This window comes from Delphinapterus leucas, chromosome 1 (genome assembly GCF_059928025.1).
Source record: "Delphinapterus leucas isolate spDelLeu-1000000601 "Yukka" chromosome 1, BTC_Dleu_Yukka2, whole genome shotgun sequence".
Taxonomy (NCBI): domain Eukaryota; kingdom Metazoa; phylum Chordata; class Mammalia; order Artiodactyla; family Monodontidae; genus Delphinapterus; species Delphinapterus leucas.
In genome coordinates, this window is record NC_143129.1 from 167,725,718 (window position 1) to 167,742,899 (window position 17,182).

A 17,182-nucleotide genomic window follows, 5' to 3' on the forward strand; every position below is an offset into this window, starting at 1 on the left:
TATAAGTACACTCACCTGACAGGTCAGCCAGGCTGGAGGGCCCAAGATGGCCTCATTCACCACATGTTGGCTCTTCTCCACATGCCCTCAAATCTCCCAGTAGGCAAGACAGGTTTCATTACGTGGCAGAGTGCCAAGAGGGCAAAATCAAAAGCTGCAATGCCCCTTGAGGTCTAGAAGCCAGAGCTCACTTGATGTCAATTCTGCCACATTCTGTTGGTCAAAGCAAGTTATACTCTATTGCTTGGCCAGTATCTATGACATACATTTGCAGCCCATCAGGTAAGGCTTAGTGGTCAGTTCAGAATGAGTGTGAGGGTGTTAGTTTGTGCCTTAGCTAAATGGGATCATACTGTCTAAAAATTGTTTAATTCAGATTAAAGGATGTTGAATTACGAGGTCATTAGAATGGGTCACATCCTTTAACCAATGGAGAAACTGAGGCAGAGTCAGCCAGTGTGTGAACAGAATCAGTACATCACAGAGCCAGTCTTCATATGAAGAAACTGACACCCAGAAACAGGAATTGTCTTCACCACGTCCTACAGCAAGTCTGTGACAGAGCCAGGAGTGACTCAGGGCCCTGCCAGCCAGTGACTCAGGGGCCCTCCTCCCACTGCACCCCCTGAGGAAGCCAGAGACTGGGAATGGGCTGGACTCAGGCAGCTGGACAATCATCCCCACGAGATATGTGTCTGCTCTGTCCTATCTCTGTTGTGTTTTAAATGGAGCTCTTTCTGCACACCTGGCACCACATAGGCACTTAACCACTACCTCATCTCATCATGATAGAATTGTCCCCATTTTACAGACGAGAAACCAAGGCCAGGAGAGGCAGCTGATTTGCCCCGGGTCTCACAGATGGTGGGGACCATCTGCCTGACACTGGAGCCTGAGCTTCCCATGCTGGATGCGAAGGAGCTCAACCTAGATCCAGGCCCCCAGGGGTTCAGAGGCAGCTAGCTCTGTGGCCCTCGGAGGTCTCAGGATAAAGCCCCCTGTCTGAGTAAGTGCTTCAGAGGCTTGGGTGGAGACAGCAACAGCCAAGGTCCCTTGGAACCAGCTCTGCAAGTGGAAGGCCCCTGAACGATGCTCTGGTCCATGCCCCTCCCCCTATTTTATGGATGGACAATTCGAGGCCAGACCAGGGCCCTCCCGCCGCACTGGGAGGCTGGGGGCAGGTGAGCAGGCCCCAGTCAGGCCGGCCAGACACACATAAGGCTGCTCTGTGGCATTCAGAGAGCACGTTTATTTACAAAGCGCTTTACAAACATCAGCTTATGCCTCCCCACAGCCCCCTGCGAGGTAGGTCAGTAGTCATATCTACAGTTTACAGATGGGGAAATTGAGGCACGGAATGGGGGTGTGGCTTGCCCCATTTTAAAGAGAACTTCCCACCCCCCCCATCAAAAAATAAAATAAACAACAAAAGCATAGATCCTCCATCCCAAAATATACCTTCTTTCTCCAAACTCTAGAGGTGCTGAGCACCCCTTATTTAATAGCGTCCCGGTGGCCAGCCTGACCAGAAGCCACAGGGACCTCAACCCCAGGGGCTGTCATTCAGCCTTGCAGATTGTCACTGACCCAGGACCCAGCCAGTGAGGCCTGAAAGTTATAGGCAGTGGGGGCTGAGGTGACTTCATTCTGCAGACATTGGGTCAAGCAGGGAAGGGACCCCACACGGGACAGGGTAGGGATGGGCAGATCCCGGTTCGGGGAAGCTCAGAGCACATTCAGGGAAGCAGAAATGGAGGGTGGGTAGGGATCATGAGCAAAATATCCCCGGGGCTGCAGGGAGGCAGCGGGTGGAGGAGGGAGCTGACGTTCCCCCTGGGAGGACGAGTCTGAAGTGCCCACTGGCAAATCAGGGCAGAGCCCAGTCTCCCCAGGACCCTCAGGGGCTGGGCCAGATGGGATGCTAGATGCCAAGCCCCAGTGCACTCTCTACCCATGTCCAGCCAAGCTGGGTGGAAACCCTGGCCTAGCACTTGCTCTACAGGGCTTCACTCATCTCTGCCTAGGGCTGGGATGCAATCCAGGGGGCTTGAGCCTGGGTCTCCCAGAGCCGGCAGTTCTGAGCCCGTCACTCTGCCGGGCAGCGCCAGGCCTCTCAGAAGGCCTGCAGGACCCCGCGGAGGTGGGCTGGGCTGCAGTCTTGCTAAGCTCCTCCTTGGCCCGCAGCGTACCCACGGAGGTGCTGAAAGGCCCTGCCCACAGTGGAAGGGGGCACCAGGATGGCCCAGCGCCCACTCCAGTAATTTCCCTGTGAGGGCTACAGCTGAGCAGAGTTGGGGGTGCAGGTCTTCCATGTCAGTCCGGGATGGTGGGCCTGGCCCTGAGTGTGCAGTGGGTGCCCCAGGCCAGGGGCCCCTGCTATCTTGACTCCAGTCCCTCCAGGTACTCCAGGGCCACATCATAGCAGAAGTGGTACTGATCCTGGGAGAGGGAGAGAAGGAATCACCAGCCTGGTCCCTCCCTAGTACCCTAGTACTGGGGCAAAGGGGCAAGCATGAGCCCTGCCCCATCGATGGGGAGAAGGGGAGAAATGGGGGTAACACTTTGGCACCAGAGGACTAGAACCCAAGGCCCAACTGTGGGGGCCAGATAAGGGAGAGGGGTGCTGAGGGGCCTGGCCGGGCGTGGACCGGGAAGTTGGAAGTGGCTGGGCAAGGGGTACATGGCGCCTCACCAGGGTCTCCACCATATTGGGTTTGTAGTTTCTAAGCATTTTGGCAGCAAAGAAAACGTCTACCAGGTTGTGGCAACGGATCATCTCCAGGACCGTGGCGCAGGCGCAGAAGGTGCCGCTGCGGCCGCCCCCATTTCTAAAGGAGAGACACGAAAGATTTGGGGCTGGGCTTGGTGGGTAGGGCGAACTCAAGGGTGAAGGGCAGAGCAGGGCCAGGGAATCCAGAAGGGAGGGGCGGGGCAGGGAACCCAGATGGGAGGAGTCAGGGAGCCCAGAGGCAGCAGCAGGAAGAGAAGGTTAAGGGGATAACAGACTAGCATCCCAAGTGGAAGGTATCTAGGAAGGCAGAGCTTCCAAGAGAAACAGAGCAGATTCGAGAGAAAGGAGGCCAGACACACTCCAAGAGAAAGACACTGAGACAAAGCCAGCGACAGAAGAGGACTGCAAGGCAGCAAGCAAAAAACCAGAGAGCTGGAGAGAAAACAAACACTGGGAACACCAGCCACCCCTAGTAACACAGATACACTCCCAGTCAGACCCATGGCCTCTCACACGGAGACCCTCCCATTCCCCCAGTCCCCAGCCCTCTCCCTCCACTGTTCCCTGTGACCTGGGGTGTGGGGTTCCTCTTGGGAGATGGGGGACGGACTAGGCCCTCTGTCCCTTTCTCAAGGGGTCTCTCCCACTAGAACCAAAAGCCCTCGAGGGTCACGCCCTGCCTGACTCAGCTCCCTGTCCCTGCCCCCGATGTGCCCAGCCTGACACAGGGAAGGGTAAGTGCTGAAAGCATGAAAAAGTGGGAGGCAAAGAAGTGACTGCACCCAGATGTGAGTGAATAAACGAATCTGTGAATGAGGCATGTGAATGAATGAATGAAAAAAGCTACATACATACAGACATGAACAAAGACCAGAATTCCGTTGATTTGAAAAGTATATTACCGTATCATGGGCTAAACTAACTATTCTGACAAAACTCTCTCTAATTAAATTGGCAAAGTCAAACATCACACAGAGGGTACTGGGCGGGTGTTCAGGACTGAGTCCACACCCTGGAAAGTGACTGGGCTCCTCCATGGAAGGCAGGGCCAGCCTCGCCTGGCTGGGCAGAGTCCAGGCCGCGCTGTCTGGGAGCTCAGGGTTTGGGTGCCACAGCCCCGAGGCCCTCTCTCACACTGGCCTCTGCCCCGGTCCCGTGGGGCCCTGACCCCTCCTCCCAGCCGAGGGAGGGCCGGCACTCACAGGCAGTGTACGATGGTGCGCCCGTCCCCACTCTCTGCCTGCCACTTGTCCAGCTCGGCCAACAGGCGCAGGAAGGCCTTCTTGGAGTCCGGCGTGTCCCGGTACGCAGACCAGCGCAGGAACTGGAAGTGTCGCACCAGCAGGTGCCCCTCCTGCAGCTGGGGGTGCGGCCAATCAGCCAGGGGACATGAGTGCCAAGGGTTGCACGGCCCCCTGGGGACCTCAAGAGGGTCATTCAAAGCCACTCAGCCCCCACCAAGGTTCTCATCCTGGAGCTCCCAGATCACTCACCCGAGAGATGTTCTGCACCCGGAAAACGCGGGTCACCAAGTCCTCGTCCGCTGCGCCTGACACGAACTCCACCTCCATGAGGCCATACTGCTGCCGGCCAGGCTCAGGCCAGTACTGCAGGCATGGCTGGGAGCGTGGGCAGAGGGGGCGGAGCGGAGCTGAGCTGAGCCGGCTGGGCAGCTACCGCCCACGCCCACCCCCAGACTTGCACGCTTGTCCGGGGCCCACCATTCACTCCAGACTCACCTTCAGTTCCCCCCACATCCCACTGCTCACCCATCAGACCGCAGTGCAGGACCGCCCCAGTGCGTTTGTACTGACACACTCAGGTCAGCCAAGGCAAACCCTTTATAGTGGTACACGGACACTCACTGCCGTGCCACGAGACAGCTACACCCAACACACTCACCAACACACACATCTACACGAAGTTGCCTTCTTCCAGGGACAGGCCTCAGATCACCCCCACCCACGCCAGCACCCCTGCCCCACGGCCCTCTCTCTTGCTGCCTCGGCCCTCCAGCATCAGCTCACAGACGTGAGGTGTCCCTGTGCTGCAACACAGCTCAGCACCCCGACTCCTGCCCCAAGATCCCTCCGTGCAGTCAGGGTCCTAAATGTACCCCCTCCAGGCCACAGACTCAAGACAGTGGAAGGACACAGGAGAAGCAGCCCACACACACGTACATACACGGGTCCTCTGGGCAGCTGGTCCAAGGCCCCAGCTTCTAGCAGCCTTCTAGCAAGGCTCTTCCTTTCTCTGGGCCCCAGTTTCTCCATCTGTGAAATGGTCCCTAGGCTCCTCCCAGACAACACCATGCTCCATCTGCCTCCCTCTCTGACCACGAAGAGAGGACACTACCTTCCTCCTTTGCCTGGGGCCTGGCAACTCCTTGCATTCAGGCCTTTACACATGCTGCTCCCTCTCCATGGATCACTCATCTCCCACCTCTTCACCTAGTTAACTCTACCCTTCCTACACATCTCGGCTCAGATATTACCTCCTCCAGGAAGCCCTCCCTGATCAATCATCCCCCCAGGCTCTTGTGTGTCCCTGTGCCAGCTCCATGATAGCCCTCTCCCTCTGCTGTCATGATCAGTTTTTGTACCTGCTTACCCCTGGACCGTGAGATCTGGGAGGGGCCGTGTGTTCTTCTGTCTCCCCACCAGGCTGACAGGGAGTGGCCCGTGAGGAAAGGTGGTTGAATGAATGAGCAAATGGGTGACCAGTGAATGACATCTGTGTGAGACTCCCTATGGGTCCCTCGCCTCCATCTGAGCAAGGGCAGGTCCTTGCCACATGGGATTCCCTGTCCAGGTGCTGGAGCCCATTACCCTGCAGTTCTAGGTCATTTATACCAAGCACCTCACTTGCAAAGAACCCAGTTAACCATCTTCCCCAGGCAGCCATTAAGAGGCTGTCATGCTCATTTTACAGCAAATCTTCCTGGGCCTCCTGGGATGGGGACCTGGGGAGAGCGGGGGCCCAGAGATCTAGAGAAGATGGTCATGCAGGGTGGAAGGCTGGGCGTCTGTTCCTCCCAGGAGTTCCAGCTTTGGGAGCCCTGAAAGGAAATGAGGGTAGCTGCCCCTAGGCTGAAATCACTGACCAGTGTCTGGACCAAGCTCAGAAGCGACTGTCACCCTCGTCATCTTCATCCCTGCCATGTCCTGAGCACCTGCCATGTGCCGGGCATGACACAGTGCTAAGCGTACATCCCACGTGGTCCTGACAATAGCCCCTGAGAGAACAGGTGCTGTGATAGTCCCCATTTCACAGAGAAGGAAGCTGAGGCTCGGAGAGGTAGATTAACTTACCCTAGATCAAACAGTCGGAAGGTAAGGAGGCTGGAATTTTACTCTGCCTCAAAGGCCCCCATCATGAGCAGTTTCGTTGAGTGACTGAAAAAGCAGAGGCTCTGGGAGGAGGCAGCCCAGGGTAGGGGGCACAGCTCTGCCACTGCCCAGCTATGTGACCTTGGAGAAGTCACTTCACCTCTCTGGGTCTTAATTTTCTCACCTGAAGCCCGTAAGTGCAAAGCAGAGTCCCTGGCATACATCAGATGCTCCATAAAGAACAGCTATTTTTCTCTAGTCTGAGCCTCGTTTTACAGACAAGGAAACTGAGGCTCTGGGAGGAAGTAGGACACCTCTAAGGTCCCTACTCAGCAAGTAGGTGGCAGAGCTGGGTTCCAACCACTGACTTTTGAGATGTGCCCTTGAATACACTGAGGTCCTAGGCTGCAGGTAGCCAGCCTGCCCGGCCAGCAGGGCCCTCACCCAGGCGGAGTTGGACTGGTGCAGCTGGTTGAGCATGACGATGGAGGTGCACCCGTAGTCGTAGACCAGCCGCCAGAAGTCAGGCGTGGTGCTCTGCAGCGGGTGCAGGGTCACGATGAAGGCTGCGCTCCGCGTGTAGCTCTGCAGGGAAACCAGAACTCAGTGCCCCGACATTGCCAAGCCTCTGCAACAGACTGTCCTCCTGCCCTGCCCACCACAGCTCTGCCCCCAAAGGACCAGGCTGCCTCCAAGGGCCCAATTTGGAGGCTGGCCAGCAACTGAGGCCTGAGTTGATGGGGTGAGCCCCCAGACCTCTAATGCCCAAGCCCATGGCCCCCAGGAGCTAAAGGGCAAAAGGTTCCCAATGGGTGGCAATGGGAGCTTGGGCATGGTAGGCAGAGGCTGGCCAAGCTTGCTCCCTGCCTCAGTGCCTTTGCACCTGCTATTCCTGTTGCCAGGAACAAATTTCCCAAGTGTATACATGGCTCTCTCCCTCACTTCTTTCTGGTCTTTGCTTAACTTCACCTCTTCAAAGTGGCCCTCCTTACGAACTCATTAAAAATTGCCACACACATACCCCAAGACCCACATTAAATACTTCTGCCTGGTTGTTTTTTGTAGAAATCACCAGCGACTGACATTCCATTGCATATTTGTTTGTTGACTGTCTCAACCCATTCCCCAAATACAAGGTTCAGGAGGGCAGAGATTTCAGGGTGTGGCCTGTGCCCAGAACTTTGTAGGGGTTCAATAAATATTTTTGAATAAATAAATAGCTAGGTCCCTTCCAACTCCAAGGATCAAAGGTCTGACACCCCAACCCGGGACCCCAGACCCGTGACCGGTACTGACTCTGTTCCCTGCTCCCAACCTTGCCCCTCCAGGTGGGCTGGCACCAGCCTTCCCCCCTTTCAGTGCCCCAGCCCCAAGTCTCATCCTGGTGCCCTGCCTTGACCCACCTGTGCCATGTCCCCCTTCCTCTCCTGATGCTCTTCTCTTCCGACCCCCTCCCCAGGGCTCACTGAAGGCTCCCTGATTGCCAGCTCCTGAAGGCCAGGCCCAGCCAGGCTCCAAACCTCAGGCCTGGGCACCCAGTGGAGCTCCCTGCAGACTTAACCACCCGCAACAGACCCCAGCTGGCCCCGAGATTAGCTCACTACAACCCAAGCATCAGGGCCTCCTGGCTCCTGGGACTCATGGTTCATGAGGCAAAAGGCTTTGCATGGCTGGGATCAAGTGTGTGAGATATCATGGCCCCAGGGAAGCTTCGCCACCTTACTCGCCCATTCCCATCCAAGGCCAGGGAGCCAGTGTGACCCTCTCCAGCTCAGAGACTCTCAGGACCTCACAGAGCCTCCTTTCCATCCCCGCATGTGTAGATGGGCACGCTGAGGCCAAAGAGCAAGCTGAGAGGGAGGCCACAGATTCCTACGACCCCATCCAAAGCTCGCCAGCACCCTCTGCCTCCTGTCCAGGGCCCCGGCCCCCTCTCCCTTCACTCCCTGCAGTGGCTGGGGCCACTCCCCCACTTGCCTTCAGCTCGCTCCAGGAAGCCCCTGGGAAGCAAGTGTGGGAGCTTTCCCTCCTTAGAGAAACCCCACTGTCCCCTGCACCTGCGTGCCAAGGGGCCCTGGCCAGGAACTGGGCCAAGAAAGGCCCATCTCCCTCGTCCCTGCTGTAGGAGAACCTCCCTCCCCTCAGCTCTCATTTCCACGTGGAGGGACATCCAGTGGTGACACACCTGGCCTCGGCCCACCTTCACGCACTCCTCCCATGGGCAAGTTTGGGATGAGGACGGAGCGTGCTGAGCTCGGCCCCTTCCCTGCTTTTTCCAGGCCAGCCCGTCCTGTCCTCAGAAGGTGTGCATTCAACTGCTGCTGCTCCCTGCCGCAGGAAAGGCCTATCCCTGATGTAGGGGGCATGAGTGGGGCTGTGGCTGGACAGCTGTGGCCGGGAGGACCGGTCTGCCTGCCTGAGGGCTGAAGGAGCAGCCAGTCCACTTAGCCACATCACTGAAGTCACATTCTCCAGTGCCACTGGCTTTCTTAAAACGGTAACATTTTACCTCCACCTGTCTGGCCTCTACACCTCTCTCTCAACTGGGTCCAGTTGGGGAAGGAGTGAGGGGACACTCCCAGACTCATCCCCCTCAGGTAGCAGCACCTGGGAGTTATTCACTGGACCCTAAAGCCCCTGCTCTGCTTGCAATGCCCAGTAAAGGCGGTGGAGCCCCCTGAGCTGGGAGCAAGGGAAGGGGCTCCTAAACAGCTCCTGAGCCCTCAGACCATGGCCAGGCTGGGCCCAGGGAACAAGTCACTACTCCAGGCCAGGTCCTGGGCAGGCTCTAGCTCGACCACCCCAAGACAAGCTCCCCTGGCTCCAGACATCAAATCTCAAGTCCCAACCGCAAACCCTCCCAGCCTCCCCAGTCAAAGCCCTCGAATCACTCATCCTACCCCAGGCTCTGCTGGGCCTGAACCTGGAGACAGCCCTGTCTGAACTCCACCACCCAGACTTCTATTCAGGCCAGCGGTAATACCTGAAGGGGGACACTGGCTTAAGTGCCCTGAATGAAGGACCCTTGGGGGAAGGAGGACCACACAATGGGCCTGGTCCCAAAAAAGGCAGACGGTCCCCCTAATCAGAGCCCTCAGCTCTGCCCCCCTGGCTCCTGGACCTTCCCAGATGCCGCTGGGTGGGAGAGTCCCAGAGCCCACCCCACCCCCGTGGGCACCCCCGTGCCCTCACATCTGTCAGGGCTGCGTTGATGTAGTTGTTGGGGTCCCCGTCGGTGGAGATGAGGAAGGGCAGGCAGCGGTCAGGCGGCAGGACGTCCATGCTGCGGTTCTTGTCCCGGTTCCGGGGCAGCAGAGCGATGCTGCACTCCTCCACATCCAGCGGCGGCGTGACCGAGTTCAGCGTCTACAAGGAGTGGGGAGAGGAAAGGGAGGTGACTCCTGTGTTTGTGGGGCCTCCTCCCAGCCCCATGAAGGAGATGGGGCTGGGTTATTAGGCCCATTTAATGGATGGAGAAACTGAGGTCCAGAGGGAAGGGAGAGAGGGAGGGATACAGGCTCCCTGTCTCCAGGATGCCAGGGCCTGGACAGAGCTCTGGGGACTGGAGTCTGCCTCCTCAGCACCTATGTAACTTTAGACAAGCTACTGTATCTCTCAGCCTCATTTTCCCTCAACTGTAAAATGGGATAATAATATGCCTACCTCACGGGGCTGCTGGGAGGATAAGTGAGATAATATCAAGCCTGGCACAGGCACAGCCTTCAATACACAGATGGCGCCATGAGGATCATTACCAGGTGCTTGCAAGGAGCTAAGCCCTGAAACCCCATATCTTCCACAATGCAGACTCCAGGGACTGACACAGGTGGTCACCTTCCTCCATCATGGCCCTGTCAAGGGACACCTGGCACAATAGCAAGCCAGGGACTCTGGGTCACCTCCCCTACCCTCCTGCCTTCATGCCTCATGCATCCTGATTCGCCGGGTCTCCATTTCTTCTCTTGTTCTTGGGGCTCCCTATCAGGGAACCCAGTCTCTCATGGTCCTCAGGGCTCAACATCCTTCTCCAGGAATCACAGAGAACATTCCCTGTGACACCACTCTATGGCCATCCTAGAGTGCCAGGTACCCGGCACGCACCACCGAACCCTCACGGGAACCTTGGAGTAGAAAGGACATCTGGGGTCTCTCCGTACCCAGTGACCATGCTCAAACTTCTCCGGCGAACCAGCCTTCTCCCACCTCAGTCATGTGACATGGTGAGACTGGCCCTGCCCCGAGAACCAGGCCTAGGCCGATCAGTGTGCTCCATCTCTCTGGTCCCAGTGATCAGCTCAGAAATGGGCACAGGAGAGTCTGGTTGGGACTTTTATTGGGGCTGTTGGGAGCATGAACTGCCCTCTTCCAGAGTCTTCTGACGGCAAAGATAACGTAAGCCTGACACCGTGAGGGGCCAGAGTGTGGGTCTGAGAATGAAACCAAAAACAGAAGAAAGCAGAACCAAAAATGGACACAGACTAAATCTTGGCATCATCATTTGAACCCCTGGATCCAGCCATAACCAAAGCTGCACATCCTCAGACTTTTCAGTTACAAGAGCCACTGAGCTGGACTTCTATCACCTGCAACCAAAAGAATCCTAATGACTACAAAGACTGCAAGGACAATATTAACTATCTTTCTTTTCTGGGTAAGAGAACTGTGGTTTAGAGAGGTCAAGTGATTTGTTCAAGGTTATTCACAGCTCTTAACTAGGTAAGGCAGGATTTGAACCCAGGTTTATCTGACTTCAAAGCCTGGGCTCTTAATTTCTTGGATGCACCACCTCCTCCACTGTCTCTAAGTCCTTCCTAGTAACCCAGCTCTGTGCATCCTGCTTGGCCCTCGGTGACTCCTACAGCACTGAGGACCTCCCAATACTACACACACACACACACACACACACACACACACACACACACACACTCACATACTCATAAACCACACCTATACACATACACTCATGCCCCACCTGGAACTCCTCCCGCAGCTGGGAGGAATTACTCTGAGGGTCAATGCGGATCATCTCCTTGTAGGTGGCCTTGAATTCGCTGACAGGGATGGTGGTCTCCCCACACAGGCAGGCCTCCAGGATTGCATCATGGATAAAGATGTACTGCTCCTGGAGCAGGAGATGAGAATATGAGGAACCAGGAGGGGAGCAGAAGTTAGAGATTTTAGGGTTGAGGGGGGAGGCAAGCTCATGTTTGAGGCCGGGTTGCTCTGAGGTGGAGTCCAACCACCTGTTACTACGGGTTGGACCCACTGTACCTGAAGCAACCTTCAGGGATGTTTGCTCACTTATCTCATATTTCATCCCCATAATAACCCTATGAGAAGCTCTGAAGGTGAGGGGACAGCCCAGGGTCACACGTCTAGTGAGGAGACAAACCCAGTAAGCATTATGTCTTGACTGTAGAACCTATGACCTTGGCGCAGTGCTGTCTGACCTCACCCAACTGAACACAGTGGAGCTGAGTTTGGGAAGACCCTAAGAGGCTGGCCGGCCGAGTTCAGGGATGGGAAAGAACAAGGGGACATCCTAGGACACCCTTCTGACACACTCCACCAGCTTCAAGCTCCTGAATGAGGGACACTCCTGCTGGAGGGGAAGCGGGGAGAGGGCTGCAACCCCACCTCAGTCTGGATCATGTTGACGCGCCGGGAGCAGAGGGTCTTCACGCAGTTGTAAATGTCCACGACCCCCTCACACTCCGCCATGTCCAGCATCACATCCAGAACGATGTAGCAACCTGTGCGGCCAGTGCCCGCGCTGGGGAGAGAGCGGCCCAGGCCAGGTCAGGGCCTTGGGGAGGAAGCCCGGGACCAAGCAGAAGAAGAGAAGAGGGTGCCTGGGGCCCCTGGCCATATCTACACCACACAGGGGATGGGGGATACTGGAGGAGCCAGACACAAGGCTGCTTGGAAGAGTTCCGGTGAAATGTGATAGAGGACAGAGTGGGGGCTGGGCCTTGGGGAAGGAGAGGAAAGAAAGGGTAGGGAGAATGCAGGTGTGAAACCAGCCCAACTTAGCAGCTGTGACTGGGGGAGAGGAACAAAGGTGCTGCTCAGAGAACATTAATCCAAGAATGTTCTGGTCTCCTGGATGTCCCCAAATCTCCTGCACATCCTTCAAAGCCCTACGCACTCAAACCCACTCACATGCTCAGTGGATCCTCCAGCAGATGTCATGCTTTTGAGCTCCCAGAGCAATCTGGGTGGACTTTTATCAAAACCTTCCTTCCTGCTCCGTGGTCATTGTTTATGTGGCTGTCTCCCTCACCAACTGGGAGCTCCTTGAGAGCTGGGCTGGGTCGGGCCCAATTCTGGGATCCTCACATTCAGCACCAGGTGGAGCAGAGTTGAGAGGAGGGGGGAGGACAAAGATGACACCAAGATCTCAAGCTTGAAAATGGCAGTAGCAAAGTGTCAGCCACAAAGACACACAGCCACCGCATCTCCCGTACACCGCTGCTGGGGGCTTGAATTAGTGCAACGACTTTGGAAAACTGTTTGTAGTACCTAGTAAGGCTGAACACTCACACAGAGCAATTCCACTCCTACGTACATACCTCCCTGGAAGGTGTGTGTGTGTCGGCCAAAAGACATGTAATAGAATGTCCTTAGTAGCACTATTCATGATAGCTCAAAGCTGGAAATGCCTATCCATAGCAGAGTGGATAAACACATTGTGGTTTATTCACCCAGTGGAACAGGATACAATATGGATGAACCTTATAAACATAACGTTAAGGGAAAGTCAGATTCCAAAGTGCACCTGATGTATGGTTCCATTTATACAAAGTTCAAAAGCATGCAAAATGAATCTAAGGTTTAGAAGTCAGGATAGTGATTGCTCTGGAAGGGAGGACGGGGGTACAGACCAGAAGGGGGCTCCAGGGGCAACCTTGCTCAAAGGAAGCAAATGGATCTCAGTCCTGCCTGGTGCCTCGCCAACCCCTCACCCCCTCCATGTCTCCAGCGCCCCCTCGGCATCTGAGAGAAGGGCCTCCCCAGGTCTTGGGGAGCACACAAGGGGGCCAACCCCAGAGCCAAAGCTCAAAGGGCAAAGGGCCCCTGGTGGTCATTCTCCCCTGTCCTCTGTCTCTGAGCAGGAAGGACCCAAGTCCAATCTCGTTTAGGGACCTCCAACAGCCCCATTCCCCACCCCTCTTCTCCCCGGGCTTCCCGGCACCCCACCTGCAGTGGATGACAATGGGCCCAGCATCAGGGGGCGTGGAGGCCTTCACGCGCCGGATGAAAGCCAGCAGCCCCGTGGCGTGGTAGGGGACGCCGTGCTCCGGCCATGCCGTGAAGTGGAACTGGCGGACTTCGTGGCGAGCAGAGTAGCCTCTCTGGGGAGACAAGAGTAGTAACAGTCAGAGTCCCTGCTGGCGTCTATCAGACACTTGCTGTGTGCCGGGCACTGGGGTGAGCATCTCACCGCAAGAACTCAGTTCACCCCAAGGAGACTCAAGAGGTGGGTATTAATGATTCATTGTACAGGTGAGAAGACTAAGGCTCGAAAGAGGAGAAACCACTTGCCCGAAGTTAGACGAGACAGATATTATGCAGGAGTTGGGCTGGGATCTTCCTGATGCCAAACCTCCGTTAGTAGTCACCCACCTCTACCGCCTGGATTACACAACAGCCCTAGGAGATCATTTTGGCTCTCCGGGTCTTAGTTCAAAGGGGGAAAACTATCTTTCTTCTGAGGATCTGACAGACGATCAAGAGGGACCACGATTAGGAGAATCTGGTCATGCCTGACCCTGCGGCTTTTCATGAGTAATGTAACCACTGTGAGCCTCACTTTCCTTAACTATAAAACGGGTCTAAGGGCAAAGGCCTCATCCCACAGAGCTTTCCAGGGCTGAAATAATATGCGCAACGGGCTTAGCACAGAGCCTAGCACAGAACGGGACCGGCACCTGGGCTGCGACCCGCATCATCCTCACCGCCTCGACTTCCTCTCGGAGCCGCCAGCAAAGACGGCCACCTTTCCACCCGTCCACGGTGCTCTCAGCAGTTGCCGAGCAGCTGCCTTGCTGGGCAGGCAGCGGGGCCCTTCCCACCCTCCACTCCTGGGCTGGGGGAGGTGGGCTCTGCCCCGCCTCGCAGGCAGCCTGGGAAGGGCCCCGTGACGACAGGAGACTCACCCGCTCCAGGGCAAAGCTGCGCACAACATACTCCGCTAGGATCTCCGTCTTCACCAGCGTGATCTTGATGTCCCCGTACATGTCCGAGTCCTCTGGCCAGTACCGCGAGCATTTCACCTGGAGTCCCCACGGGGCAGGTTCAGCGGGCCCTTCACTGCCCCCTGGCCCACCACACCCGTCCCCCACGGCCCCACTTACCCTGCCCACCTCCACCAGCTTGGTGATCATGACAATGCTGGAACAGTGCTCCTGCCACACCATGCGCCAGAAGTCGTAGACCATCTCGGGCTTCGGCCCTGGGGGCACAGAGGATGCTTGTCCCTGAGGCCAGGTCTCCACCCAGGCCCAGCACACGGCTGCCCCGCACCACGACCCCAGGCCAGGAGACTCCTGAGCCCCAAATGGGGGCTTCGTGCTCACCCCACACACACCCCACCAACTGCCAACTCATGCCTGTTGGGCCCTGGGGGTGGGCATTATCAGGGAGGGCCTGCCTGGAGACACCCCTCATCCTGAGCGCAACCCAAGAAGCAGAGCTAGAGGGCCACGGCACAAGTCTCCAGGCGGGATGGACAGATGGACAGCTGGGCGGGAAGACTCAGCCAGAGGGACCCAGGCAGTCCCCAGACCAAGAGGCACAATCCACACCCGTGAGGACCGAGTCTGGCTGGCCCTTTTGCATGCAGACAGACAGCTGGACCAGGAGCTACAAATGGATGGTGCACATCAGGGAAACAAAAACACAAAGAGGGGGCGGAGACGGATGGCCAGATTCCAGACACCCAGTCAGAGAGTGGGGCTCAGACAGACAGAGAGACAGATGGGAGGCAGGCAGATAAGCAGGGAAGGCAGGAAGGCAGGCACACTGAGGGGCACATGGGGGGGGGGGTGCCAGGTACCTTGAGTGGCTATGAAGTGGTTTGACCTGTGGTAACCCTGGAACAGGAGAAGATGGTGTGGTAAGACCCCAGGGAGCAGCCCCTCACTTGCTCAGGCCCCTTCTGCCCTCCTCTCCCAGAAGCTGCACACACCCCCCCAGGGAACTGCCCCACCCTCCTGACCAGGGTGACCCTGTCCTCCCAGTCCCCAAGTAAGGAAGGAAGTACAGCTTAGACACCAGTGTCTTCGATTTAAACCCATCTTTGCTATGTGACCCTAGGGAGGGCACAACTCCTTTATGGGCCTAGAGGGTCTCCCCATTCATAAATTGGGGATAATTATCCGCAATCTGCTTACAACCCGGCTGCTGTTTGAAGACAAATAAATTGCGGGGTGACCCTGCCCTGTTCCTAAAGCCCCAGAGACCCTAAGCAACCCCAGATCCTAGGCTGGGTCTTGTCAGCTATCCCAGGCACCCTCAGGGCAACCAGAATGGGCAATGCCCCTCCCGACTACCCCAGTCACCCAGAGCTTGGGTGGCCGGATGAAGGCTTCAGGTTAGGAGCAAATGAGCACAGGAGTTGCTCAGGGACTTCAGATAAAATGTGTTTTAAAATCTTTGAAATCAATAATAAAAACAATAACAAATAATTAAAATAATTATTTATTAAAATAATAATACATTTTTGAGGTCCTATTACGCTCACATACTGTGCTACGCACTTTACCTACATTATCTCCCACAAAAGAGAGGCCAAGAGCTACTGCGTCCTCCATCCCCAGAGCCCTCAGGCTGAGAAGTGGAACCAGCCAGACTCCATCCCCACCCTGGGGCCTTAGCCACCCATGAGGTCCTGCCCACAGGAGACACCCAGGGGAATCAACGTAGGCAACACGGGACAGGTAAGAAGTACTGCAAGGCCGGTGCAAGAGAAACAACCAAGCTCGGCCCCTTGCCTCAAGTTCACAGCTCCCAGCAAATCCTCTGGCCCCGTGGGCTTCCCAGGCCCAAGGGGCCCTGGAATCAGACTGCCAGAGTTCAAATCCCTGCTCTGCATAGCTCTTGCTAAGTATGTGCCCTTGGGCGAATCCCTTTACTTCTCTATGCCTGTATTTTCACATCTATGAGATGGGAATATTGGGCTTCCCTGGTGGCGCAGTGGTTGGGAGGCCGCCTGCCAATGCAGGGGACACGGATTCGTGCCCTGGTCTGGGAAGATCCCACATGCCGCGGAGCGGCTGGTCCCGTGAGCCATGGCCGCTGAGCCTGCGCGTCCGGAGCCTGTGCTCTGCAACGGGAGAGGCCACAACAGTGAGAGGCCCGCATACCGCAAAAAATAAATAAATAAAATGGGAATATTTATAGCATTTACTTCCTTGGACTCCTGTGAGGAGTAAATAAAGTTACATATGCCAAGGGCTTGGCACCATGTCAAGCACTAAGCCAGTACTTAATCAATAACAGCCATTACTATTACTACTACTTTAAAGGCCAACGAGTACCCCTGAAGATCTAAATGGTGTGAATGTCAAGGATTCCTGGAGATCTAAATGGTGTCAAGAATTCCTGGGCAGACAGTGGTTTACAACAGGGGTTAAGAATCTGAGTCTTGGGTCAAGTTGACCTGGGTCTCTGTTGCAACTCTACCAAGGAGCAGCTGTGTGATTCCAGGCACTAAGTGGGCTCTTCTCAGCCTTTACTGTGCACACGAATCTCCTGGAGATCTTGCTAAAAGGCAGATTCAGATTCAGAAGGTCTGGGGCAGGGCCCAGGATTGTGCATTTCCAAGCAGATCCCAGGTGGTGCCAAGGCTGGGCTTCAAAACACACTCTGAGTAGCCAGGCTCTCTAAGCCTCTGTTCTCCTCCGGAATATGAGGATAATAGCGAGACATGCACGTGTTGTATACCTACACGCTCCCATGAAAATGACCAAAACATAGTCAACGTTACCAATAACGAAAAGCCTCCCAGAGTCGTTCAGCCCTCACTACTGGAACCTCTCTGGGTCTAGCCTAATTCCCTCCTGCCATCTCCCCAGCCACTGCCTGTGCTTCAAGTCCTCAGGGGAGCTGCTGGGCATCT

At 56.1% G+C, this 17,182-nt stretch overlaps 1 protein-coding gene across 2 annotated transcripts in view; it reads right to left on the minus strand.

Annotated features, from left to right (window-relative positions):
* Nucleotides 1–293: 293 nt before the first annotated feature.
* Nucleotides 294–17,182, minus strand: part of PTPRU (protein tyrosine phosphatase receptor type U) — an 85,353-nt gene continuing 68,464 nt past the window's right edge. Inside the window, exons 19-30 of one of the 2 annotated variants that reach the window (XM_022551923.3) lie at nt 15,119–15,155; nt 14,418–14,515; nt 14,220–14,336; nt 13,261–13,415; nt 11,698–11,833; nt 11,033–11,182; nt 9,253–9,426; nt 6,505–6,645; nt 4,225–4,350; nt 3,934–4,091; nt 2,693–2,828; nt 294–2,439 (exon numbers count right to left, since the gene is read on the minus strand). In XM_022551923.3, the coding sequence (XP_022407631.2) occupies nt 2,377–2,439; nt 2,693–2,828; nt 3,934–4,091; nt 4,225–4,350; nt 6,505–6,645; nt 9,253–9,426; nt 11,033–11,182; nt 11,698–11,833; nt 13,261–13,415; nt 14,220–14,336; nt 14,418–14,515; nt 15,119–15,155 (1,491 nt within the window). In that variant the 3' untranslated portion in view covers nt 294–2,376. Of the gene's footprint in view, nt 2,440–2,692; nt 2,829–3,933; nt 4,092–4,224; nt 4,351–6,504; nt 6,646–9,252; nt 9,427–11,032; nt 11,183–11,697; nt 11,834–13,260; nt 13,416–14,219; nt 14,516–15,118; nt 15,156–17,182 lie in introns of both variants that reach the window. The other variant, XM_089897425.1, reaches the window with a different exon arrangement.